Raw genomic sequence first — 27730 nt, 5'->3', positions numbered from 1 at the left:
GCTGGTTTTATCTGCAGCTCAGCATACCACAGCAAGCACATAAAAGCTGTAAAGACCATCCAAGGCAAACATTTTAGCCACTTGTCATCTGCACTATTTTACACTTGAGAGGCAGATAGGACATTAACGGTGGCGATGTTTATCAGGGCAGACGATTTATGGCTGTTGGGGAATCTGAAGAGAGACCCTGTAGATGTAGTTAATTATTACCATGGCCGTAGAAAGCAGAAGTCTTGATGTCAACATCAGTCAAACAGCCCCTTCACAAACATTTGTAAATTAAAGTACAATTACAAGTTTATGTACTTGGAACTAGAAAGGTGTGTTGGTCAGTTTATTAGCTTTCACAAATCTGCATAATCCATTTTTTAATTTTTGGCGGTTGTTTGGGTTTTTCTTTGTTTTATGTTTTTGTGTGTGTGTGTGTTAGTCTCTAGTCTCTATTTTTGTTTATTTACATTTTCTTCATTACATTAAAGCCCTCCAGCATCCTGTCTCTTCTCTGAGATCTCTCAGTACAGTAAAAGTCAGTCCGATGTTGATTTTTTTATCTATTGCTCTGTCTCTTTCTTTTCCTCTCTACCTACAATAAAACCTTTTTGAGTTTCATTGATGGATCAGGCATGGTGTGCTCTTAAAACAGTCAGTGTGTTGATATCCAGTTGCTGGCGTGTGATGTGGCTTCATGAAGCAAAATGTAAAGTGGCGCAGTCTCCTGGAAAAAAGTTGTGAGGTGTGGTTTCTCAACGTCGGGACAATGCAGCTCCAAGAATGTACAATAAATGTTACTATCATCTAAAACCAGTCAGAAACACATATTTTTGAGGTTCCGCTTTAAATTAGTACCACTTTGGCAGATTTTCTTACTCTGTCACCCCTAAATAAAGGTAGTTTAGCATCAATCTTACATGCTTTTTCTTCCCTAAACTCCCTCCAGTCAGTAAAAGTCAGTCTCATGTTGAATGTTGGTGTGTCCCTTTCTCTCTTTTTCTATCTTCCTCCAATAATGTCCTCGTGTATTTCTTTGAAAATTCAGCCTATGTCTAAAAAGTATGTTGATATCCAGTTACTGGCATGTGAGGTGATGCCATAAAGTGAAATGTTAACCCAAAGTCAACATACTGGGGAAAAAAAAAGTTGTGGAGGGTGTTGTTTTTTGGGATGCTGCAGGGCATGTATGTGCTCCAGGAATGTACACAAGCTTTCAGGTCGGAAAGTTGCATAGTGTTGCTTTAAGGTTAAATAAGCATACCTTTGTTTTTTTCCTCCACCCACCTGTGTTTAACCTGTCGTCTCCTGGCAGTCAGAAGCTAAACTAGTAAAAGGTTTAAAAGGGTATAAAGAGGATTTAAATGCTGCTTGGCTTTGGGATGATTTTTAAAAGCCTTTGGTCTTTTGGGGTTAAAATATTGAACTGATTATATAAATGATAGATAAATGGACTGAATAGGACAGTGATGTAGATGGCTGCTGAATATTTTAGTCATTTCTAATGAATGTAAATCTAGAAATTGAATTTCTATTTAACTAAAAGACAGTTTGAGGTTATTTATTTAAATGTCCTTTTTCTTTCAGTCATCACTCGTATCTGGAGCCATGACACTACACCCTCATTTATCTCACGGTTCCTTCTTTTCTCTTCAGGAGACGTCATCGTCTACATCGACGACGTGTGCGTCCTGGGTACCACCCACGCTGATGTGGTCAAACTCTTCCAGTCAGTACCCATCGGGCAAAGCGTGACCCTTGTATTGTGTCGTGGCTACCCCCTGCCATATGACCCGGAAGACCCCATGAACACCAACAACACCACCACCACCATCATCTCCCCGCTGGGCATCATGGAGCAACGCCCCATCATGATGAACGGCAGGACGGGCTACGAAAACTACTTGGACTATCTGAGCCGTACGGCACGCTTTGTGGCAGACCCCAGTCAGGACCAGGTAAACGCCCAGCAGCAGCTTCTCGCCACTCACCCAGGTGACACCCACTTGGACGGCTCACTGGTCGCCACCACCGAAACGACGCCTCCGGACAGTGTCTCCATGGCATCATCGGGCGCAACCCAAGGGGAGCTGCTCACCCTGTCGATGGTAAAGGGCACAGATGGTTTTGGGTTCACAATTGCGGACAGCGTGACGGGCCAGCGCGTTAAACAAGTCCTAGAACCTCAGGGCTGCCCGGGCCTGTGCGAGGGCGACCTGATTGTGGAGATTAACAAGCAGCTGGTGCATGGATTCACACACACGCAGGTGGTGGAGCTGCTGAAGGAGTGTCCTGTGGGAGCCGAGACTAGCCTGGTGGTCCAGAGAGGTGGAACAGGTAAGAGCTTAGCTCAGCAGCAGCGCTTCAATCCCTCCACCATGTTTGTCTTTCTATATGTCTGCTTATTTCTTTCCATCTTCTTCTACCAGAGGATCTAAGTGTGTATGTGTGTGTGTGTGTGTGTGTGTGTGTGTGTGTGTGTGTGGGTGGGTGATTCAGTCCAGAAAACAAGCATTCAGTCTTATACTAATCAGAGTTGATGGTCAGCTCCCTCTCTGTTCTCTTCTCTTTACTCTCCTCAGAGCCCTTCCTCGTGGTTGATGGAAGTGCTTTTTAGTCATGTTAGTTTCATCTGGATGATAAATTTTGGATAAAACCCAGAATACAAGCCCTTTCCAAAAAAATCAAAGCATGTCAAAAGCCGCACAGCTTTACCTTGAAATTTCTGGTAAATAGTCCTAAAGTGCTTTTTACCCCTGTGTTTTTCACCTGAGAGCATGGCAGTCTGACAATCATAATTATGCAGTGCACTCTGTCCTGAGTCACACACTCAGGGCTGTTATTTGCAGGATCCACAGGTAGCTGGCTGCTCTTTGAGAGGGCAGCATGATGGAGGACGTTTGAGTCATGTGTACAAACGTCTGAAAAGTCAAACTCTGACATCTTACTTCCAATGCCAGTCTCTCCAAGCTGAGACAGAAAAATTGAAAAGAAAAAAAAAAAAAAACACAGCCTTGTCTACCCTGAATGTTTATGACTGAAGTCTTATATACAGTTCTGTGCAGAAGTCTTCAGCCACCCCAAAGTTTTTTTATGGTCTCCTTCCAAAGAACCAGATTTCATAATCCTTTTAATGTAGTCTTGTGTAGTTCTTTAGTCTTCCTGGCCATTTTCAGAGGGATTTGTTTCTTTATAATAACTTATTTAACACTGACCTATAAATGATTGTATCATACAAAAGCATTTAACTCTTGGGATGTGTTGATGCATAACAACTTGGCAAAGAAGCAGTTTTAAGTGGTTATTTTGTCTCTTTGTTGCTAGCAGCCTGTCACAACAACATTTTTTGTTTTTCATTTCTTTGGCTGCATCTCTGAACAATAGCAAGGACAACACAGTTTGACAGTTAGAAAATGGGATTTTTGCAGCAACAAGGTGATTCCCAAGGAGCTGTTAGCTGAAAAGATGGCATATCTCAGCATGGCATGCAGCATGTCCTTAAAATATCTGAGGAAACTGGACAAGTGGAGGACTGAAAACTATTTACATGAGCAATATCTGAAAGTTATGTTCTAAAGAAACAGGGAAACAAAATCTGTCAAATACATTAATCCTTTAATGCCATGAGTTTCATATTTTATACAGTTTGAGACCGTTTGCATCACTTCATGGTAAAAACTTGGCTCAAAACCCTGATGTGCACAATCTGATGCTTGTCCTCTGATGGATACAATATATAAAATTGTAAATATACAAAATTTGTTTTTTTTTTTTTACATTTTGTTTTACTTTTTTTTTTTTTTTTTTTTTAACTTGGGTAGAGTTTTAGAGGGTTAAAGAAGCATCTGGACCGTCAGTTCATCCATCTGCTTGTTGAAGCCTCACCAGTCTCCACGCTCCATGTCCTGAAGCCATTCTAAATCTGTTAGGACCTGCCCATATTTCTGGAAAAAATTACCTAAAGAGACGTACCCAAGGAAAATAAAAAAATGCTTCACAATAATAAGGTTCTTATTCACCTTATAAAACAGTACATACCTCATTATTGTGTGTTTACAGCAAAGTTTTCCATGTTTTCAGTTCACATAATAAAGAACAAAATAAAAAATCTCAATTCCTCATCACTCGTGTCTTAAACACGCCTTTATCTCTGAGATCATAGTTTTTCCTCTAATTTCAAACGGACTAGGGTTGCGCCATATTTATCATCGATTCAGTACTGAGCTCAGTGAAAGCTAGGAGACGCGACATTTCTGTCCTCACCTGTTTTTCCCCACCTTTAGATGACACCACGTTAACGATTCCACGAGCATTAGCATCGGTTACCTTCCGAAACAAAATCACTTCCAAACATTGTTTGCTCTCAAACTCTCTTTAGTTTTGTTTTGTGAACATTAGGGTTTAAAGCTTCAAGTCTTTGACCAACAGGTGAAAGCAAACACCACGACATTTGTCACGGTTTAAGGAAGGAAACGAACCCAAATGCAGGCTGAAGAGGCAGGAGACAGGTGGATAAAGGGTTAAATGTAGACAGCTGATGTACTTACAGGCAATGCAGGGAAAACGATGATCTGGCAAAGAGTAACTGAAACCGAGGGGTAAGTATACTGAGGACAACTAACGAGGAGCAGGTGAAGCAAATAAGCAAATTAAACCAGGTGTGCTGATTAACAGGAAGCAAAACGGAACACACGGGGCAAAACTACAAAATAAAACAGGAAGCCAGACTGGACTGAGTCAATGAAAACCTCCAGACAGTAAAATAACTAAACCAAAAACCGAACTGGACTGAAAATCAGTAGAAGCAGGTCTGATGGAGGATGAATCCTTCCCAGAACCCGGATCTCACCATTGCTGGAGCAGTGTGGGATCATCTGGAGAAAACATCCAAAGAAGAGCTTTAGAAACTCCTGGAAGCTTGGAGAACAGTTCTTGTAAAGAAATGACAGGAATGTTGTGTAGGAGGTTCAGATGTGATGAATAATGAAGCTGCCCACAACAAATATGCACCTGCAGTACGACCTGCTAGTCTTTCCTGACTGAAGACTTCCACACAGTTCTGGCTGTTTTCATGTAAGCCTGCAGAGGTGGGCCTGTAAACTGAACCCACCGGAGATCATCTGTCGGTGGTGATTCAGCCAGGGCTTCGACACTCAGCGTTTTCTTTACCTGTTGTTGGTTCATCTTTGCATCCTCTGAGTAATAACTCATGAACTCAAGCACTCGTTAATTTGCAGTATGAGCTGGAAGCAAAGGAGCTGCTGGTTTAATCTGCATTTTTTCTGCATTCTGTTTCTCTTCGTTGGTAATGTCACATACCAATCATAATGCCAGCCGCCCATGTGCCACAGACACCACTGAGACTCCCACAAAGGTCAGCAGCGTCCTCTGAATATATTCACTGCCATCTATTTCTTTATTAAGGCCATCCATGGCTCTTCTGCTGAGCCTGGAGCCAACAACCAGGAAGCAGAGAAAGTGAGATCTTTTTTTTTCTGGTTTCTTCCCAAGACCAACAACAGATTAGCATCTAAAAAATCTCCAGTTCCTGGAGGCAAATATAAAGACATGTTGTCTCCTATCTAACTGTAAATTGCTCCCACCATCTGTTCAGGTTTTTCCTCTAGATGGCAGAAATAAATACTCACCATATTTACACGAGATGAAACTCCTGCTCTGTGCCACACTCGTGTTAGAACGAGGAAACGTAAGAAAAGGTGCCAGAACGTCCTGGTCGGGTGGGAGGGGGTTTAGAAGTTGTGGGTCTCTTGAGTGTGTTTTGGGGGGTTTAACCATGAAAGCACTTTAAGCTCATTAAGATCAAAGAATTGAGACCCCCTCGAGGAGAGAAAAGATCACAATGAGCTCTTTGTGATTTTTGTTTTGAACTCTCTTCAGTGTGATGGAAGATAACCAAGGAGAACTGGGGCTGAGACAGGAAGCATGTACCAGTGTTTCTGATGTGGCAGATAATGATCTGGTATTTTTTTAAAGTCCCGTGATGCTGCTTATTTTAACTCTTTCGGTGTTTCTGCTCACCGTCTTTTAACTCTAGTGCTAATGTACAGTAGAGTAATTATTATTATAAAAGTGAAAGTGGTTACCAGGAAGGAAGTACTGGTGTTGAGATGCAGAGAAAATGTTATTAGTAGTCATTTATTGAATGTGGTACCTCAGACTCTGCAGGAAAAGACAAGAATTTGTCAAGTTTTTCTTTTCCATGACTGCAAACCAAACATCTTTTTTCCTTTCTAGATAGGAGCCACTATCGTGACATTTTAGTTAATGTTTAATTGCCACATAAATGACTCTGGTTAATGAATTTTCATTTTCACTTCATTTTATGCCACATTTAGTTTTAGATTAGAGGTATTAGCGTCTATGATTGCTTCATTTTTGCTTCATATCTGACAAATTGCTCCCTACCAAGACAGGGGTTCTTCTTTTTTTCTTCATCTGCTTTGAACTAAAATGTGCACCACAGTTTATGCTGGTGTTAGTTTAAAACTAAACCTATGATGTTACTGTCAGTAGATGCTTATTGAAATGAAAGCTGCTGAATATTTGACCTTGATCACTTGTAAGGTGCAAACAGTGGATCATGACTTGGAAACTTGATGGAAATATTACATCTGAGTTTTATCCAGTTTCAGCTGTGAATAGAAATTCTGCAGAATGACAAGTTCAAACTAGTTCAGTCAGGCATCAAATACTTTCAAAACTAAAGACATTTCTGATTGGTTGATTATTTCTCCCCTTTTACTAACTGGTGTTGTATTATTCATCGCTGATTAGTCTCCTTCACAACCAGGTATAACTTGTAAGGATGGGCCGTCTGTGGAATGAGCAACACAGCTAAATGTGTGGGTGGAGGTCAGCCGGTGTGGTTGAAACTCCCAAATTCTGGAGGGTCTCTGGGATGATCCTCTGTGGGAGAGTGTTGTCATCCTGGAGGAGGAGTTAATTCCCAGGTAATTGTAAAGGTGATTAATCCGGCTTTGCAACCATGTTTAATACAACACCAGTTGGTTTTATTAACAAACACAAGTCTTCTTACTTTTTGTGCACAGTTAATTTAATAGTTGTGACGTGCTTGGTTTTAACCAAAATACTTGAAAATTGTGATGGACTTTATAAATATTTTGATGACTTTTTATGCATTTATTGGATCTGAGTGATGACTTTGGATGTGCTGTGAGGTTTACTCCTTGTCATATGGTTATTTTTTTCCTGCTACTACAGAAATAACTAGAAGCACTCAGAGAGCACCGGCCTCCGGCCTTGGCAGATATAAGAAACTCATTTGGTTGAAGAAAAAGCTGCAGTAAATTCTTTTGTTTTTGAAGCAAAGATTTCCACCAACATATGAGAAATAATACTGATTAATGTGTTGGCTCTGCTGTGAGGCTTTCAGCTGAAAAAGATTTGCCCCAGACAATTAACCAGACTGTTACCCATTGTGGTAAAACTATCAGCATGCTGCTGGAATGATGAGCTGCCTCTTAGCTTCCCACAGTTCAGCCAATCAGCCCCTTCTTTTGGACCACTGGACACAAGCCAGACCATCTAATGGACCTGGCTGCTGTTGAGGGTCCGTGCCAGCAGCCTGCTGACTGATATCTGTCGCCAAAACAGCCACTCGCTTCAGCGCCTCACCACATTCTGTAAATATTTGCCTGTTCAGGGTCATCTGAAGCAGGGGAGCGGATGAGAACCACAGTCTAGATTTTCCACATTTGTAAACCATGGGATGTTTTTTAATGATCGCTCATAGATCTAGTTAACAGAACCTCCACCTCTTTGCATGTAGTCACACTTTCATGCTTTCTTATCTTCAACCTCCTACAAACACAACAACCATTATGGCTATTTTATGTTGCAGTTGCTATGACAACATACTTCTAATGTCCAGCGTCAGAAATCTGAAATGACCAGCAAAGCAAAGGTTTCAGAGACGGAATTTCAGAAATAATTGCAAATCTCTCTCTCTCACTCACACACTCACACACACACACACACACACATAATGCATTTTGTTTGAGCCGGCGGTCTTTAGCTTTAGAATTCAGAGAGGAGCTGGAACAAGGTAGAAACTGACTCAGTGAAGGAGAAACAAGAAGGTGGGGAGGAGAAATGTGTCTGCAGAGTGAGAATTAAAAAGCAAAGAGTCAGTGAGCTGCAGCATCTGTTCAGCAGGGTTTGTCTTGTTTGTATTGAGCAGCATGGACGCAGCAGAAAAAGGAATATTGCAGCAGGGAGTGCTTGGACGTGACTTTTTTGCATCATTTATTATTAGCGTTGACAAAAGAGACAATCATTCTGCTTTTCTGCAATGCTTCAGACCCTCAAACATCTGGAGATAATTTCTTTCTCTAGTGCATCAGGATCAATGCAAAACAATTATGAAAAACTAACTAAAGGTCAGAAGATGATATATTAGTATATAGAACGTGTTGTTCCCTCCAGCTGGCAGAATCATGAACTAGTACATTAGACCAGTTTAAAACGCCGAAGAAACCTGAGATTGGAGATGATTTTAGATTTTAGACACTATGAAAATCAGTCTTTAGTTTTGGCATTATCCTCACTGACAGGTTGCTAGGAAACTAGCATAGACTTTGGAAGAAAAAAAAAAAAAAGAATCCGAGCGCATTGATTTTACCCTTCACTTTTTGGATTAAACCATAATTATTCCGTCTTAAAGTTGTGTGTAAGTGACGTTTATCTCCTGACTGGAAAACTCTGGGTCAGAACGACTTGCCTTAAATGGTGGAAAAATTCTCATAACGGCTAATTTTAGAGGAAAGTGTCAGGATGTCGGTTGTAAAAAAGGGATCATGCTGCAAAACAACCTCAAGAGGGCAAGAAGTTCTGCTGGTGAGTGGTTGTAGAAGAATAAAGTTAGCATTCCTGGATGCTAAAGTCAAAGTCCTGATTTAATTTAAGTCCCTGAAGTAAGCAGTTCATGTAGTAAACCCATGAACATCTCAGCTTATTTCGCACAGAGGAGTTAATTCACACTCGCTGTACTGTAGTGTGAATGTTCTTATGCAGTCATGCACGCGAGGATCACACCAGATAATGACAGAAAGCATAAAAAGCTAAAGCCCTTTTCACATTGCAACAGTGCTATAACCATGCTGAGCCACCACTTCCCCAGTGTGACACACAGGAACATGCAGGTCATGTGTACATTGTTTTGTTGTCCTCTTTATTGATATTTTCTTTAATTACTGTCCTTGTTTGTGTGAATGTGTGCATAGCTCTCTGGCTCATTAGTGACTACCCGGACTATTAACAGTCTAAGTTGGCTGCTGGGCTGCAATTAGCAGCAGAGACTTTTAGCTCTTTCACATCAGTGATCGGCCATTTAGCTCCCACTAGCACACATATTCTCTCCCACTGACTCCTGCTCACACACATGGTTTGATTCATTTGATTCACACAGGTTCTGTACACACTTTGCCCATATTTGTATGGATATTATCTTACACATACCACAAGCACCCACACTCTTGCATAAACCCTCCCATCTCACGACGCCACGGATAAATTGTACATTAAGAAGCAGCTGTCTGGTTTGACCTTTTACCTGAAATGGCCGGAGGCTGCTTAGAGACGGTGGAAACCTCAGGTGAAGTCTGTCTGTGGGGAATGAAAAGAAAGAGTGTTTGATTCACTGAGCCTCAGCCAGCCTTTCAGGGAATCAGGGTGTAACTAGACAGTGATTCATTGTCTGTGTGTGTACAAGATAGTTGCAATAAAAGAGAAGGGGAGGAAAGAGCAGGAGAGTGATGAGTTCGGCTCTCTGTCTATAGATCAGACTGTCAGCCTTGTTCACACCAGCAGACCTCTCCGCACAAGTCCTGAAACTGAAGTGGTGCCCAGCAGGGATCAATATCTAGTCCTGGTTGCTAAGATGAGGCAGACGGGGTTCATGTGCATCCCAGTACACAGAAGAAATATACAGTTAAGGAGTTAAAACAGCTGGTTGTGTTCAGCTTTATTGCCATCAGAATTAGATCAGAGCTTAAAGTTGTTGTAATCTTGTCCTTGTGTGTGGGAAGGTTAGATTTACTAACCTTGGTCAATTCCTAAATAAATCAAGCACCTTAATTTGGCTTTTATTAGGATGAAGTGATTAGCCACTGATTGGCTGAGGTGGTTAAATAAACTGTGTTTTAAACTTTTATATTATCCATATTCAACTGTGCTGCTTGTAAATAGTAGATACGATTAGGCTGATTTTTGAGAATATCAGCTAAACACATACACTCATCAACACCTTTTATCAGGTCCACCTGTTCAAATGCTTGTTTATACAAATATCTAATCAGCCAATCACATGGCAGCAATTCAAGATGACTTCATCAAGTTCAAACTGAGCAACAGAATGAGGAAGGAAGTGACTTTAAATGTTGCATGAAAACAGGAAGTCAGATAAGCACTGGTTCCTACCAAAGGTCTGCAGAACATCATCTCTGAACACACAACACGTCCAGCCTTGAAGCAGATGGGCTACAGCAGCAGAAGACACACCGGGTCCTCCTGCCAGCTAAGAACAGGAAACTGAGGCTACAATTCACACACACTCACCAACACTGGACAATAGAAGATGGAGAAACGTTGCTGGTCTGATGAGTCTCCATTTCAGCTCCACATTCAGATGCTCGGCTCAGAATCTGCTGGAAACATCATGAAAACATGGATCCATCCTGCCTTGGATCAACGCTTCAGGCTGCTGCTGGTGTGATGGTGGGGGGAGATTTTCTTGGCCCACTTTGGGCCCCTTAGTACCAACGTGTCCTGGTTTAACCAGCACAGCCTACCTGAGTATTGTTGCTGACCATGTCCATCCCTTTATGACCACAGTGGAGCATCTTCTGATGCTACTTCCAGCAGGATAATGCACCATGTCACAAAGCTCAGATCATCTCCACCTGCTTTCTAGAACATGACGATGAGTTCACTGGACTCCAACGGCCTCCACAGCCACCAGATCTCAGTCCAGTAGAGCAGCTTTGGGATGTGGTGGAACGGGAGATTCTCATCATGGATGCAGCCGACAAACCTGCAGCAACTGTGTGATGCTGTCATGTCAATATGGAGAAAACCTCTGAGGAAGGTTTCCACCACCTGCTTCATCTATCACACCAGGAATGAAGGCAGTTCTGGAGATAAAAGGGGTCCGACCTGGTACTGGTTAGGTGTACCTGATCAATTGGACGGTAAGTGTATATTACAGTAGAATTTACTAGAATAGGTTCTTCCCAGGTCGTCATGTAAAGCTGAAGATATCTTGGAGAGATAAACATAATGTTTATGAAGAATCAAAACATTCACACATGCTGTCATCAATTTAACTCAAGCAGCTTTTTATGATGAAATTAAAGAGCTCTCTTATTGACATAACAAAGTCCAGATACGTATCAGAGGCTCTGCTGGTTTCTCCTCCTCCCCTCTGTTCTTTCTCCCTCTGTCTTGCCTTTATCTAGATTCATGAATCACAGGGATGCACACAAATATTTTACTCACATTGAAGCATTTCCAACTTATGCAAATTAATCTTTGTGAATTTGTTTTACTCTGCTTGAATTTGCATTTAACCACCACAAATGCTGCCTGTGTACTTTGGATTACATTTTGCTTTCCGAATCTAATTATGCATGAAAACTTCCAGATGCTGTAAACTGTTTTAACATAACAATGATACAGGAACAGCTTCTACAGCCGTTTATCAAAACATCCGTTTCTTAGTTTCTGCAGTTTTTCACAACCTTGTTAAGGGTGTGGAGTATGTTTTATTTAGGATGGAGCTAATGTTAGGGATCATCCGGTTTATTGTACATTGTACACCCGTTTATTCCAATAACCAACACACACAGGGCGATGGCAGATGATCTTTCCATTAACTTGTATCCACATGCTCCACCTTTTCTGTAATGAGGTGAGACTTGAAAAGCACCTCTCCATCTCTAGGCAAGGCAAGGCAAGGCAAGGCAGTTTATTTGTATAGCACATTTCATGTACAGGACAATTCAAAGTGCTTTACATAAAACAAAGACATTACAGATATTTAGAATAGTAAAAGGCATCAACACATAATCAACACATAATCACAATAAAATAATAAATTACATTAAAATGATTAAAAGCAAGATAAGTTAAAAAAAAAAAAAAAAAGTTACCGTGCAGATTTCACGCATAGGCGCATGAGAAAAGAAAAGTTTTTAACCTGGATTTAAAAATGTCTACATTTGGGGAAAGTTTAATCTCCACTGGCAGTTTGTTCCATTTGTTTGCAGCATAACAGCTAAATGCTGCTTCTCCATGTTTAGTCTGGACTCTGGCCTGGACTAGTTGACCAGAGTCTTTGGATCTAAGAGCTCTGCTAGGTTTATATTCTCTGAACATATCACAGATGTATTCTGGGCCTAAACCATTCTGGGATTTGTAAATGATCAGAAGGGTTTTAAAATCTATTCTGTGACTGACTGGAAGCCAGTGTAAACAATCTTTAGTTGACTTTAAAGAGAAAATAAGGTAAACATAAGCATGGAGAATGGGGCTAATGGGAAAACTTGACAGGCAACTGCACCATTAATTTCTAAGAAATTAATGGTTTTCTAGGAGTTTCTCATAGAAAAATCTGTTGATTAAACTCAGAACTTTAGCCTTTTTTTTTCTTTAGAAAAAGAAGAATCTGGTTTATTCCCCTTTTTTACTGAAACTCTACCACTGAATTTTTTTATTTTTTTTATTTATTTTTTTTGGCTATTTTGTTGACTCCAGTGAAAACTTAGAAGAAACTGGATTTTAAATCCAGCATCAAAACTGTCCCTGTGACCAGGATTTATGACACACGTGTCAAGTCACTTTTACTTCTAGAACAGATTTATTTGCATGACATTATTCCAATGAAGTGTACTGATGAGGCAGTCTGGCAACGTAAGATGGTGCACGTTGTGACAACTGCTAGACCGACCAACTTCTCCCTCTCCCTTCATTCACTGCATCCATGCCGAGGGCTGATGTCCTAATTTGTTCTAGTAGAAAGGGTTGGGATGGCTTTCAACCACTGACACTCAAAATTAAGACTTTAAAGTAGAGAAAAATAGTCTTTTTATAAGAAGCCTACTCTAACATAACATTTCAGGCACCAATGGAATTTTTTAAGCGAGTCAACATGCCAGATATAATTTATCAGCCTGGAGAACCACAGAAGCTGCTGCCACAAATCTGCAGCACTTTGTGCTCAGATGTCTTTAACTGCAGCTTCATTCAATCTTATTTATTAATCCCCCAGCATGCCAGTGCCGATGTGGGGGCTGAATCATGCTTTCTCTGTCATGTCAGTATGAAACCTCACCAGTTACAGAAAAGCATCAGAAAATGTTAAAGCTGTGAGTCGGACAGGAGTCCAGGTCAGTAGTTCCTGCAGCTCCGTACAGCCGAGCTGACGGATCTGATGAGCTTTCAGCACCCTGGACAGCTCATCCCACCCCGTCTTTCCACCAGACTCAACTCGTAGCCACAGGGCAAAAACACTCCCACAACCACATGTCTGGTATGCCTGAGTGAGCAGTGACTTTACCCTGTGGATCAGCTTGGCCACTGATGCCTGGTAGTGCCCCTCTCATCTGTCTGTGTGGTTAGTTCAGGTGCTGTCGGCCACACAGAGCACCGCCCTCTTGTTGCTCACGGTGTCCTTCACACCAGCTCAGATGCAGGTTTTCTGGAAAGCTTTTCGACAACTGACCTTGTGTGGGAAGAGAAGCTTAAATCCTCTTCTTCTCTTGCAGTTATCATTCCTTTTTGTTTCTGAGCTGATAAAATACTCCCAAGGGCACTGAAATGGAAAGTATTGCGTTTTTGATGAGCTTTTGGAGCCATTTTGTCCTGATAAATGCAGCTTTTGTTCATTTACAGCTCAGTGAGACAAATGTTTTTACAGTGTGATTGGAGGCTGGTCGGGCTAAAACTGGGGAGGCTGGTGCATAATTTGAGTAGTCATCCCATAATTTGATTCCTTTATTTGCATATACTGGAGGCTTTCTACAGGGAAGACTGTGTCAGTGCTTCAAATATAAAAAGAGAAAAATTTAATCAGGAAGCTGGAAAACGCACCTTTTTTACATGTTTAAATGCAAAACTACAAAAATCCAGATGTCTGCTGCTGTGCTTTTACGGGTTGTTCTGTGATCTCCATGGTCAGGGTAGATTTCTGGTTGTTGTGCTTGAACAATGCTTTAAAAAGCAGCAATGTGTGGAGTACCTTTTGAAAGGTCACCACAAAATGGATTGGAAGGAGAAAGAGGAAGGTCTGCCCTTTAGCTTGCTGTGCTGTATTACAAACTGAACCCACTTAAGTAAAAGTCAGAGCATTTTTACGTACAGCTTTTTCATTTCTGGGGTCCCTGACAGATCAACGATTCATTCGCAAATGTTTTCTGTAACACAGCAACACAAAAACAGTCCTAGCATGTGCTGATGTTCGAAGTGTGTGTAGAGGTTTAGTTTAATGCCTAAAGCTGCACATGATGTGTGTGAGGTCAGGCCTCATCAATAAAAACCTAAACAGTCTCGTCCAGCTGGTGATCTTGATGGGGAAAAGACTGTAAACATTTCTGCTTCTGGTTTTCCGGCTTCTTGTGGGAATGTTACGTTCTGTGTTTGGTCTTTGTTTTCTGTTAACCTGCTTTTATTTCAAGTATGTTTTATCCTTTTGTTTGTTTGTTTTTTAATATCTTTATATCAGTTCTACCAGAACTTTCCAGAACAAAAAGTACATACAGAAAAAGCTGGCTGGCTGGCTGGCTGGCTGGCTGGATGGCTGGATGGCTGGCTGGATGGCTGGATGGCTGGATGGATGGATGGATGGATGATCAATAAGGTGTAATACAAGATAAATATACTATCAGAAAGAAATGCAGCCTGCCATTAAAGGGCACAGCTGAACTTTGGGAGATTTTTGCACTTCTATGTCCCCTAACGACAGCATCCATCTTGCATCCTATCTCTTAACTGAGATCTCTCCAGCCGGTAAAAGTCGGTCTAATCTTGACTCTTGTCTTATCTTTTGCTCTGTCCCGGTTTGTCTTTCTTTTCCTTACTTCCTCGCATTATGTCCTTTTGCATTTCTGTGGTCTGTCAGCCTCGGTGCGCATTTAAAATCAGTTGCGTATATAGGACCTGCTGCCGTAAAGCTAAACGCTGCTGACTGATTCCTGACTGGGACAGAAAAGTTGTGAAATGTGGTTTTTCAGCCTCAGGACGCTCCAGGTTACCACATAAACAAATGTTCATTGTGGCATCAAAATAAGCCAGAGTTTAAAGGCTGGAGAGTTATATGATGTTGCTTTAAAGTCAAATCAAATTCCAGTCAGGTCTCATGAAGTAATGTTTTGTATGGTTTTCACAATTTCTGAAAGCATTTAAAAGTTTCCTCTCCTATAGCGTCTGTTCTATCTTAGCTCCCACTTTAAGAGTCTGGCTTTGTTGATCAGGAAGCATCGTTGTCTCATTTCAGCAGCCAAACATCCCCAGCTTATAATCTACATGAGCGTCAGACCCGAGTTGTTTAGAAAGACCGTATCATATGCCGGTGGTTCTTCTGCACCATCACGTCTGTCACACAGGAGACACTAAATCATATATTTTACTAAGTTTAGTTTTAGAGTAATGTATTGTATGCAAGACTTTGAAATGTCTCAGTCTATTTCTGTAGTTGTGTAGACTAGACAAAGCTTCCTCTCATAGCTCTTCTGGCTTAGGCATCCCTGAGATGGTCAGTTTTAAGTAGTAACAAAGCAAGAAATTCACTAGCAAAGAAAAGTAGGTAATAAAATAATGGGATACTATTATTTGTAAGTGAATTTAGGCAAATATTGCTGTACAAAGTACTTTAGTAGTACAATTCCAAAAAAAGTTGGGACACTGTGTAAAATTTAAATAAAAACAGAATACAATGACATACTAATCTCATAAATTCATTTTTTTTATTCCCAATAGAAAAGAGAAGAGTTTTTAGTATGTTTTTTTCTAAAAAGCAGCAGTCAGAAGATTTTCAGACAACTTTTTCATGGAAATCCACTGAGCAGGCATTTTGTGATTTTGGGGAGAAAAATCTGCTAAGGTCTTAAGCTTCGTTCTCACTGCTGTAATAAGAAAACCGACAGCTGTTTTTCAGGTAAAATAGTTTTTAGTCTGAACACAACCTGCCCATAAAGTTTAATTCAATTCAGCGTTTATTTGGGTAGCACAAATTCACGTCATCTCAGAGCTTTACAGACAAATCAGTTTGAACCAGTTAATAATCAATATTAGCCTAGTTAAGGAAAACCAACAGATTGTGTTTAGTCTCCCATCCTGAGCTGCAAGAGTGGAAAGGAAACTGCCTCGACCAGGAAAGAGAGGCCAACAGGCATCGCAACTTTTATCCAGGAAGACCTGCTGAGAGAGAAATAAGTCAATGGTGCCCACACCGTCATAGGTTTTTACATGGAAGACGAGGAACAGAGAGATGAAAAGTAGGAGCCCAGTGCATCATGGGAGGTCTGTCAGCAGTCTAAGCCTATGGCAGCATAACTAAGGGATGGTGAAACCCCCCCTAGCTATAGGATTTATAAATAAGGAAGGTTTTAAGCCTGATCTTAAAGGTAGAGAGGGTGTCTGCCTCCCAAACCCAAACTGGGAGCTGGTTCCATCAGAGAGGGGCCTGATAGCCGAAGGCTCCGCCTCCCATTGGACTCTTAGAGATTCTGGGAACCACAAGTAGACCTGCAGTCTCAGAGCGAAGAGCTCTGTTGGGAATATTTGGAACTATGAGGGTTTTGATTTACAATGGAGCTTGGTCATGGAGAGGAGAAGGATTTTAAATTCTATCCTGGATTTAACAGGAAGCCGATGAAAAAAGGTAAAACTGGAGAAATATGATCTCTCCTGCTACTTTCCATCAGAACCCTTGCTGCAGCTTTGTGGATTAGCTGGAGACTGTTCAGGGAATATTTGGGACAGAACATTAATAAAGAATAGCAGTAATCCAGTCTGGAAGTAACAAAAACATGGACTAGTTTTTCTGCATCACTCTGACAGGATGTCCCTTTAGCAATATTACGTGGGTGGAAGAAGACAGCTCTATAAACCGGTTTTAAATGTGAGGACAAATCCTGGTCAAAAATAGCTCCAAGGTTCCTCACTGTAGTACTAGAAGCCAGATTAATGCCATCCAGATTAATTACCTAGCTAGACAAAGTCCTGAGTTCTTCAGGTCCAAAGACAACCTCAGTCCTGGTCCAGGTCTTTATGTCTTTAAGACATCTTTTCATCAGGCTTCATGGAGAGGTAAATCTGAGTATCATCGGCATACCAATGAAAGTTTATATCATGCTGATATTACCTGAGGGAAGCATGTATAATCTGAAAAGTACTGGTCCAAGTATAGAACCCTGAGGAACTCTGTGACTTATTCTGGTGTGAGGAAGACTCATCATTTACATTAACAAACTGAAATCTGTCAGATAATCATGACTTAAACCACAGATGGAGGATTTAGCAACTAAGACGAGATGCGTCTGTTTTAGGAAAAAGTTACCAGAGATCTAAAATGCAGATTTTATGAAGCAGTTTTTATTATTTTCTCCCTTTTCCTTCCAAATAAAAAACAAGAATTTTCCGTCAGATCCATCATTTTTTCATTCTCCAGCCTCTTGAGTGTTTATTCTTATCTCCCTCTACTTCCACAATTTGTCCGTTCCTCATACATATTTATTTGTCATCATCATTCTTTTCCCCTCTTCTTTCCAGATGTTTTCTCCTCTTCACCATCCACAGGCATTATTGCCTCCCATTTGTCATTTTCATGTGGTTTAGATGTTTTCTTTAATATTGTTTCTTAACCTTTATTTTTCCCATCTTTTATTTTGCCTAAAGCATGTTTTGTTTTCTTAACATTACAGGTCACTATTCACCATGGAAGACCCCAAAGCAGGTAACATATATCCGCCTCAGAAATCAGGATTAGCCCTATTTCTGTTGTTTTAATCGTTAGAATAAAGTAGATTTTTACTTTACAGCTGCTGTCTACATACTATTTGCAATTCATTTGTAAGCTATAGGAATTACTTTTCTGCCCCTTCTCTGTCGTACTAACTCTACTGATGACTTGCTGTATGTCTGTGGCTTTAACAAAAGCTTCCTTTTGATATTCGGGCTTTCTTTATTGTTATGAGAGCACAAAAAGTCCAAGTAGCCACTTTATGGTGACATTAGACTTTAATTCTGCAAGTCAGACGTGATTCACGGCCCAACGCGGTGCCATTAAGGGATTTGCATTATGCTTTTATGCTACAGGAATAGTGCCACTATCCATCTTTGATGAGATTTTCTTGGCATGGCCCAGATTCTATCTGGTTTATTTTCATTTAATAACATTTATCATTTCTTACCTTTAAAAGCTTTCCTGCTCTTTCATACTCCTCCGTCGCTGCTTTGCCATTTGTCTTTCACTCCATCCATATTTACTTTTTTGCCAGTTAAAGCTAAATCCTTCATCTGGTGTCTCTGCTAGCTTGTCTTGTTTAGCAGCTTTTACTGCTGTTAGGCAGAAACTATGTGAATATCATTTGCTGTTTCTGGGCCCACAAACACTATCTCACTAAACGCCTTCTTAGATCAGACACGCTGGTCGTTTATATCTATTTGTCACGCTCATATGCTTCCACACTCGCGTTTCAGCCCATCTTTCTTCGTTTCACTTTGTGTGACTGTGTGTGTAATCCATTTCATGCCTGGACGTCCTCCCAGTGCTGCTCTGACCACTTCCTGACCCCAGCTCATGTTGCCCCCATTCCAGATCCCAGCTATACAGCTTTTAAGATACTTTGTCCCTTAAAATCCCTCTGTTTTGTGTCATTCCAGCTCCCTCTCTGCATTATCAGTGTCCCCCATCTCTCTCAGGATAACTCGAATTCAAAGCACTGAGCTGTGAGCATCATAAAACCTGTTTACCATTTTACCACACGCTGTTCATTTTTCAAGTTCAGGCCAAGTTTTATTAGCTATCATTTGTTAGGGAAAGTCTCTACAGCTCAGAGAATGAAATATGGAGTCAGGAGGAGTAAGGAAACACCTTACTGTCCAGCAAAGCTGAGCCTTGAGCTTTGTTTGCAAATGAGCTTCTTGAGATTTGTCTGTCAAATCCAGACAAGCAGACAGGTAACAGCTGCTTAATGCTGCTGCACTTGCTGGTGTTTTTATTCAATAATGCCTCTTATGAAAGCCGGCAGCGTTCTCTGTTCATGTGACCAGCAGATCATCAACAGTTCATTTGCTCCAACAGGCAAGAAATGGAGTGAGAGGGTGATCTGGATGCAGTAATCTTGGCCTTAAAGAGGTCCAGACAAACTTCACATCAGCAGCAGACACGTCTGAGAGCACGGAGAGTGGGGATGCTTTTCATTCCTGCCCACAGCTTTTATGAAGCTCATATTTATCCTCAGTCCATTTCCAGTTACATGCTCTGTACTTCTCAGTGTTAAACGTCCAGCATATGCAGCCAGTCTCACTTTCAGAGGGCTTGCTGTTCCCTCCGGATCAGTCTCAGACACTCTGACATGTCAACATGTCATATCGACTATCTGTTCAGTGACTCATGTGGCCAGGCTTATCTGACACATCAGACCTGATGCTGTGACTGACTGGTGTTGTCAAAACTGCCACTTTAAACTGCTGCACATTTGCAAATGGTTTTTTATTACATCAAAGCGAAAACATGGACTATTCTCTACTTTAAAAAAAGGAAATAGCTTATTCCAGAATGACGCATCTTTTTATAAAAAATCAGGTTGTGCGTATTCCTTTATGTTTAGGTGAAACCTGGAAGTGCTTAGCTTTATTTTTTATTTTTGGTCCAACTACTAACCTCACTAACTTCTTGCTTGAGTTAATCGTTCTGTAAGCCTCCTGATAGGAATCATTTAACTATCAGTGGACATGAGCAGAAAAAGCAGATCTGTCAAGCTCTGGATTTCTGTCAAGTTTTTCCTCTTGAACATGAGCCCCAAACATTAGCTCAGCTAGAAGGACGGGTTACTGACGGGATTAAATAGAGCTGGAACACTGACTATTGTCACATTTTGCAGACTCATCTGAAAAAGTGCCCACAGTTTCCCTGAGAAACAGCCCATGTAGATTATCAGTGTTTCCATCTCAACCATCTGTGGTTTTGAAGCTTGGATTGCACCATGACCAGTTAACGGATCATGAGGTGGTGAGGACACTGTTTGCATTTTCAAAGAGCTTAAGGCAAGTGTTAAACTATATTCTCATTATATCAGCTGTGTATTCACATCATAGTTCAACAAATAAATCAAAAGCTGCTCATTCTAAAAACCTACAAACAGAGCTTGACTGGTCTAGCTGTAAGTTCAGGGAGGATTAGACAATAGTCAAATAAAACTCTTTAAAGCTAACTGTTCTTCAGTTTCTATGTTTTTACCATGGTAACCGAGCTAACACTGGGCTCAGGAGAGCTGAAAGGGAAGTACTGACCCCTCATGCTGCTGTGCTTTGCAGGTGCTGGAGCAGTGGGAGTCCCAGCAGGGCCAGAGCAGCCCAGCTCAGACCAGCCTGTCGGCTCCTGTTATCTCCCACAGCATCCCTTTCCCAGCACACCATCTTCACAGGGCCTCGGTCCCGGACTCAGCCTCCGAGGCCTTGGCACTGGCTAAACCAGATCCATATGACCTATTTGAGAAGTCCAGAGCTATCTATGAGAGTAGGCGTAAGTACCAGAGTTGTTACTGCAGGTGAAAACACTAAAAACTTTTGTCTTGCTAAATTTTCATACCTCAACATTTAACACTCACTTGGAGCTTTGGAAAAAGTTTTTTTTTTTTTTTTTTTACACTAAATCAAAGTATCTTTACATCCGGGTGTTGTAATCCTGCGGCTGCACACAGCAGCCAACCTTTACTGCTGAGACATAATTACCTTTCTCTGACTTGTAACATATTGAAAAAGTAATTTTCTTTTTATACTATCATCACAATGCATCATCACACTTTAAGCCTTTAAGGATGTAAAGCAGTAGAATCTAGAATAAATGCTTTTTATTGTATGTCAGTGGAGGTCATGATTTTAGAATCCGTGTCACTACAATGCACCCATGATAAATACATTTTTTATTTTCTTCATTATACACTCTATTGATCCACTATCATAGACCTGATGCAGGTCTTTAGTAACCTCACATGAAAATTTCAGGGCTACATTAATGTAAATTTAACACCATCTTCCTACTAGTTCCCCCCATACGTTCCCCTGATTTAAAGCCTGTTAAATCACATATAGACTATTTAATACTGGAGATTTACTTCCTGCATGGAGCAGCTAAAGATGCGTCTTTTCTCTTTGTTACTTCTGCTAACTTTCATTGAGAAAGTGGCTTCTTCTCGTGTCTTCAGCAATCACCTCGACTAATCTTTCTTCTCGGATTGCTCCAGTTGTTCCCCTTACTGGTGGTGGGAGATGTCTTATTCACCCCCTGCTGTGTTCGTCCCAGCGGACGCTGAGATCTGTCTCTGCCAGCACCAGTTAAATTTGTTTCTCTGTAATTCTAAAGAAAAATGACCTCTGATGCTCTTCTGCGTATTGTCTCACTTACTCTTCAGGTTTATATAGATGGAAACACTCCCTCTGAGTTTCTCTTTTGTTCCTCTTCAAAATAAAATCGTTCATTCTGTTATTCGTACAAATAAAACCTCTGAAGTTTTTGTATTGATATCAGAGGTGTTAGATAAGACAAGATAAGATAAGATAAGATAAGATAAGATCATCCTTTATTTATCCCACAGTGGGGAAATTTTGGTGCTATAGCAGCAGAGCTGATGGTGTAAAATCAGTGCAAAAAGACAGCATTATGCGGCCGGAAGGACCTGCAGTATCTCTCCTTCACACCGCGGGTGAAGCAGCCTGTCACTGAAGGAGCTGCTTGGTGTTGTTAAACAGTCCTACATGGGGTGGGACATTTTAAATGTTGACCTAGTGTAACCCTTTTCACTGGGAAAATGATGAGGTACTTTTTGTAAATAAACTCAACATGGAGGCTTGGAAACAGCAGGACCAGTTTTTGTTTGCATTCTAGATGGATTCACAGGCCACTTTATTAGGTACATCTTCTAGTACCGAGTTCGACTCCTTTTTCCTCCAGAACTGCCTTCATTCTTGGTGTGATAGATGGAAGCAGGTGGTGGAAACCTTCCTCAGAGGTTTTCTCCATATTGACATGACAGCATCACACAGTTGCTGCAGGTTTGTCGGCTGCATCCATGATGAGAATCTCCCGTTCCACCACATCCCAAAGCTGCTCTACTGGACTGAGATCTGGTGGCTGTGGAGGCCGTTGGAGTCCAGTGAACTCATGGTCATGTTCTAGAAAGCAGGTGGAGATGATCTGAGCTTTGTGACATGGTGCATTATCCTGCTGGAAGTAGCATCAGAAGATGCTCCACTGTGGTTATAAAGGGATGGACATGGTCAGCAACAATACTAAGGTAGGCTGTGCTGGTTAAACCAGGACACGTTGGTACTAAGGGGCCCAAAGTGGACCAAGAAAATCTCCCCCCACCATTACACCAGCAGCAGCCTGAAGCGTTGATCCAAGGCAGGATGGATCCATGTTTTCATGATGTTTCCAGCAGATTCTGAGCCGAGCATCTAAATGTGGAGCTGAAATGGAGACTCATCAGACCAGCAACGTTTCTCCATCTTCTATTGTCCAGTGTTGGTGAGTGTGTGTGAATTGTAGCCTCAGTTTCCTGTTCTTAGCTGGCAGGAGGACCCGGTGTGTCTTCTGCTGCTGGAGCCCATCTGCTTCAAGGCTGGACGTGTTGTGTGTTCAGAGATGATGTTCTGCAGACCTTTGGTAGGAACCAGTGCTGATTTGATTTCCTGTTGTCTTTCTATAATCTCCAACTAGTCTGCCCATTCTCCTCTAACCTCTGACATCAACCAGACATCCTGGTCCAGACAAACTGCTGCTCGCTGGATATTTCCTCTTCTTCAGACCATCTCTGGAAACCCTGGAGATGGTTGTGGGTAAAAATCCTAGTAAATACTCAGACTAACGACTTTTAAGTTACTTATATTTAAGTTACTTAAATCCTCTTTCTCCCTCACTCTGACACTCAGTTTGAACTTCAGCAAGTCGTCTTCACGTGACTACATGCCTCCGTGTGATTGGCTGTGTTAACATTTTCGTGTTAACAAGCAACTGAACAGATGTATCTAATAAAGTGGACGGTGGCTGTATATGATAATATACACATTTTATGCCAAAATAGACAGTTAATAAAAATATGAGTAATCAAACATAGACTAATCCACATGATGAAAAAAGTGTTGCCAAATGGATCTGGTCTTTTATTTACTGCATTTTCACTTGAAAAAGTGTGGCTTTTCCATTTTGTTCAGTCCTAGGTGTGTTTGATGTGTGGCGTTTTTACTGTCTTCTGTGTTCCAGGGATCACAGCTGTATCGTCTGCCTGTCTGCAGTCATGATTTTCCTCTTTCATCGTCCCTGCTGAGTCTCAGCAGCGCACTCGCTATGATTAAAACAGATACAGCTGGAATCAATTTTTCATTCGCAGCCACTTGTCTGTGGTTGAGCTCATCTCACTACTTTGCAGATCACGGCATAGTGTGAAGCCCCTGATTGCAGATCAGTGCTTACATCTCACCTTGCGCAGTAAATAATGAACGGGTATATTACACTCTGTAAGCACTTCCTGACTTTTATGGATGATGCTGAAATTCTGCGATGGCATTAATGCTGAGGCAGTCTTTCTGCCTCCTTTCAGCTTGTATGGGAGCATCTGTGTTTGCTGCTGTGCTGTCCACCTGTGCATTTGTGGAGATCCATGTTAATGTATATTTGTTCCTTTTTCATTATTATGATTGTTTATGTAGGTTCTCTGTCTTTTTCTGTCCAGAAACCAGCCAGCCGAGGAGTGTTTTTCCTGTGGATTCTTCAGGTAAATATCTCATTTTGCATTAATACTGTTGTTGAGATTAAACAATGGTGTTATTGTTAAATGGTATTTCTCTGATTTGTGTCAGGAGCGGAGTACCAAAACATCGAGGTGACCCTGCGCAGACAGAAGTCCGGGTTCGGCTTCCGGGTACTGGGCGGTGATGAGGCCGGGCAGCCCGTGAGTCCAGACACGCGTGAGAAGGCTCGTATGGCGACGGGCATGGAACCCTGTCATTTTCTCCTCCGTTAACCCACTACACACACACACACACACACTCTGTACTCCTAACCCTAACTCAGGATACTGAGCTTTCATGATGACAGGATAACACTCCACCATCTACTGCATGTGACACGGGAGTGAGCATCTAAAACCTCTCGGATCTTTTGTCTCTTCTGACATTTATGTGATAAATAGATCCTGATTGGGGCAATCATTGAGAAGAGTCCCGCGGATGTGGACGGGCGGTTGCGGCCTGGCGACGAGCTGCTGTTTGTGGACGGGATCCCGGTGGTGGGAAAGCCGCACAGATACGTCATCGACCTGATGCACGGGGCGGCGCGAAACGGCCAGGTCAATCTGGTCATCAGGAGGAGGATCCAGGCAGTAGGTGAGGAGATGGGGATGGAATCAGATGATATACAGGCTGGATTACTGCTCAGACAAAACAAGGAATTTAAAGACATTCCTAGAAAATTTCTGAAGAAATTTTGTAGGTTGTGTTATAGGGATAGCCATGATGGAAAATGAAAGAGAAAGAGGGGGCAGCTGTATACCTGGTTGCTGTGGCGACAGAGCAGGTCCTAAATATAATATATAGAAAGTAATATAATGGAAGTGCTGCTCCAGCCCCCCGCAACCCTGAACTGGACACGCATTCTAGAAAATGAATGAATGAATAATGGAAGTGAATGCAGCCAGGAGTCAGGCCCCCTGTGCTCTTTGGCCATTTAAGAGAAAACCGGAAGTCGTGTCACAAAGATGGTTGTATACGATGATCAACGAGAAAAAATGCTTTGATATGTAATTGGTGTATGTACAGGAGACACTGTTAGCAGGAAGGAAGGTTGTTTTAGAAATTTTAAGGCCCAGAGAAATGGCACACATCAGAACTTCAAAGGGTGATTTCTGAATTTTCATCCAATTTAAAGGTACAGCGTGAGATAAAATCAAAATCAATGACAAAAAAATTAATGTTTCATTAAAAACTGAATTTCTATTGGTATCTAATTACTTTACTAAAATAATTGTTTATTTATTAATTATTTATATGTACTGGCCACTGGGTCCACTCACACATGAAAACATGTTTATGTCTGGGAGAAATTTAGCCACTGATGGTGTTTAAGGTCATTTCTGTGCCCATCTTTACCACTAGATGTCAGTCATTCTTACACACCGCCTTTAAACCACGACTGTGTCAAAACTGTAGAAGATGGCAAAATGTCCTTTCAGACAGTAAAAGTTTTATCTTTTGCAGCTTGTTTGATTGAACAAAAATCAGTTTATTGTGTATTTTGTAAATACTGTAATACTTTTCTACAGCAAAAGTCAAAGCGCACGTCTCCTGATTGGGACATGTTTCAAAATGGCTTTTGTGAGGACTGAGTCAATGCTGGGAGACGTGTTAGACAATGAAAACTGAGACGGAAAATGAAGATTAGAAATGCACAATGAATGCAAATGTTATATGTACTATAATGCTTACAGAATTGGCACCCATAATAACAAAAAAAAACAAATGGATTATGAAGTGAGGTCAAGTGGAATAAAGCACAAAAGCAGAGCAGTTTTAAACGCAGGTTGCTCTCTGGTCCTTCTACAAGCCTCTTTACCTTCGTGGCTTCACACCTGGAGTCCCGGAAGACACCTTTTCCTCTCCTGTTCTCATTATCACCGCCTCCCTGCAAACATAGACATACAAGCACACACTCTTCTCATCTATCCAATTCTTCCCACTCCATCCACCCTCTCTGTCAGTTTCTCCACCAAAGGCTCCTGTCTGACTCATGCCTGGCACCTTCTGCGGCCTTTACTTCCATCCTAATTGTCTGACACCCACCAGCACTTTAAAAGTGTCAGACTCTCTCCTCTCAGACTTCTGCCTGCACCCACAACTCCAGATTTTTTACATTTTTTTTATTTTTTTCTTCTGGTAAAAAAACAATTTGTACACTTTCTGGTGTAGAAATATTCGACGTGTAGATGTAGTGGCAGCTTAGAAACCCGAAGTTAGAGTTTAAACCACAGCAGAGCTTCCAGGCGATCTAGTAAGAAGAATTTTGAGGAAAAGTCTTCATACCACTAGAACTTTTCCACACTTTGCCATGTTACAACCACAAACTGAAATGTATTTTGACTGGGATTTTATGAGACAGACCAACAAAGTAGCTCATTTGTGAACTGGAAAGATATATATACAACTATTCTTTGAAGGTCTAAGAGGTTTGTTAAACACACACAGCATCATGAAGACCAAGAAACACACCAGACAGGATAAAGTTATGAAGAAGTTCTTGTTGACGTCCATTTGGCAGCGAAGGAGACACAGCACGGAAGAGCCTGCTCTGGTCAGATAAGACCATGTAAAACACTGTCTGTAGTAGAAAACTAACACTGAACACACAGTCCCTATTGCTAAACATGGTAGTGGCAGCATCATGCTGTGGTGATGCTGTCCTTCAGCAGGGACAGGGAGGCTGGTCAGAGCTGATGGGAAGATGGATGGAGCTGGACACAGAAGAAAGCATGCTAGAGGCTGCAAAAGACTTGAGTCTGGGGTGGAGCTTCTGGATCTTGGTTGCTGGATTTCTGCTTCCATGATGCTCCAGATGTTGTGTATTGGTGAAAGGTCTGGGGCCTCATTCATCAAGCTTGCGTAGGAACAAAAACCGGCATACGCCAAATAGTATCAACTTTTGGGATTTACCAAAACCAGACTTGATGGGAAAATGTTCCTACCGCCACAGAAACTCTGACCCAGGTGTACTCACAGAATCTAGAAAAAAAGGAAACGGCGACAACAATGGCAAAGAATAAAATCAAGGAAAGGATGTAAAACGTGAGAAATTTGTACACAATCCACTATTACCTTCCACACCACATGTAAGATATTAAAGCTGTTTGCAGAAATAAATAAAGACACATTCCATAGTAATTCTCCTAAGAGCCACGCTCCTTTTTGCACCACAAACTCCGCCTGTAGTTCGCTTTGCTACGCGCAGTTTGATAAATGAGGCCCCTGGACTGCAGGCAGGCCAGTTCAGCAGCCGGACTCTTCTCCTGTGAAGCCATGCTGCTGTGATGGATGCAGGATGTGGTTCAGCATCGTCTTGCTGAAATCTGCAAGGCCTTCCCTGAAAGAGACGTTGTCTGGATGGAGCAGATGTTGCTCTAAAACCTCCATGTACTTTTCAGCATTGATGGAGCTTCACAGATGTGGAAGCTGCCCACGCCATAGACACTAATGCAGCCCCATCCCATCAGAGATGCAGCTTTTCACCTGTCCACTGATAACAAGCTGGATGCTCCCTCTCCTCTTTAGTCTGCAGGACACGCCGTCCATGCTTTCCACAAACTAGTTCACATCTGACCACAGAACAGTTTTTACATTGAGGAATATTTTTTGAAGTTGTTCCACTATTTTCAGACACAGTTTGTCTCAGACTGGTTCACCTCTTGAGGATCTGCCTCTCTGAAATGCTCCTTTT

At 41.5% G+C, this 27730-nt stretch overlaps 1 protein-coding gene across 12 annotated transcripts in view; it reads left to right on the top strand.

Moving 5' to 3' along the window:
• magi2a (membrane associated guanylate kinase, WW and PDZ domain containing 2a) overlaps positions 1 to 27730 on the top strand; it is a 265202-nt gene that overhangs the window by 217876 nt on the left and 19596 nt on the right. For 9 of the 12 annotated variants that reach the window (XR_006009256.1, XR_006009257.1, XR_006009258.1 and 6 more), the window contains 6 exons: positions 1645 to 2325; positions 17946 to 17977; positions 20563 to 20770; positions 23979 to 24020; positions 24106 to 24221; positions 24438 to 24630. Coding sequence is in view for 9 of the 12 variants with exons in the window: in XM_041977294.1 (XP_041833228.1) it covers positions 1645 to 2325; positions 17946 to 17977; positions 20563 to 20770; positions 23979 to 24020; positions 24106 to 24221; positions 24438 to 24630 (1272 nt within the window). In the remaining 3 variants the exon portion in view is untranslated. The remainder of the gene's footprint in view (positions 1 to 1644; positions 2326 to 17945; positions 17978 to 20562; positions 20771 to 23978; positions 24021 to 24105; positions 24222 to 24437; positions 24631 to 27730) is intronic. The other 3 variants (XM_041977295.1, XM_041977301.1, XM_041977298.1) reach the window with 2 other exon arrangements.

This window comes from Melanotaenia boesemani, chromosome 23 (assembly GCF_017639745.1).
Source record: "Melanotaenia boesemani isolate fMelBoe1 chromosome 23, fMelBoe1.pri, whole genome shotgun sequence".
In the NCBI taxonomy this organism is placed as follows: domain Eukaryota; kingdom Metazoa; phylum Chordata; class Actinopteri; order Atheriniformes; family Melanotaeniidae; genus Melanotaenia; species Melanotaenia boesemani.
Note: the sequence above shows the minus strand (reverse complement) of the source record. Positions and strands in the feature narration are given on the sequence as shown.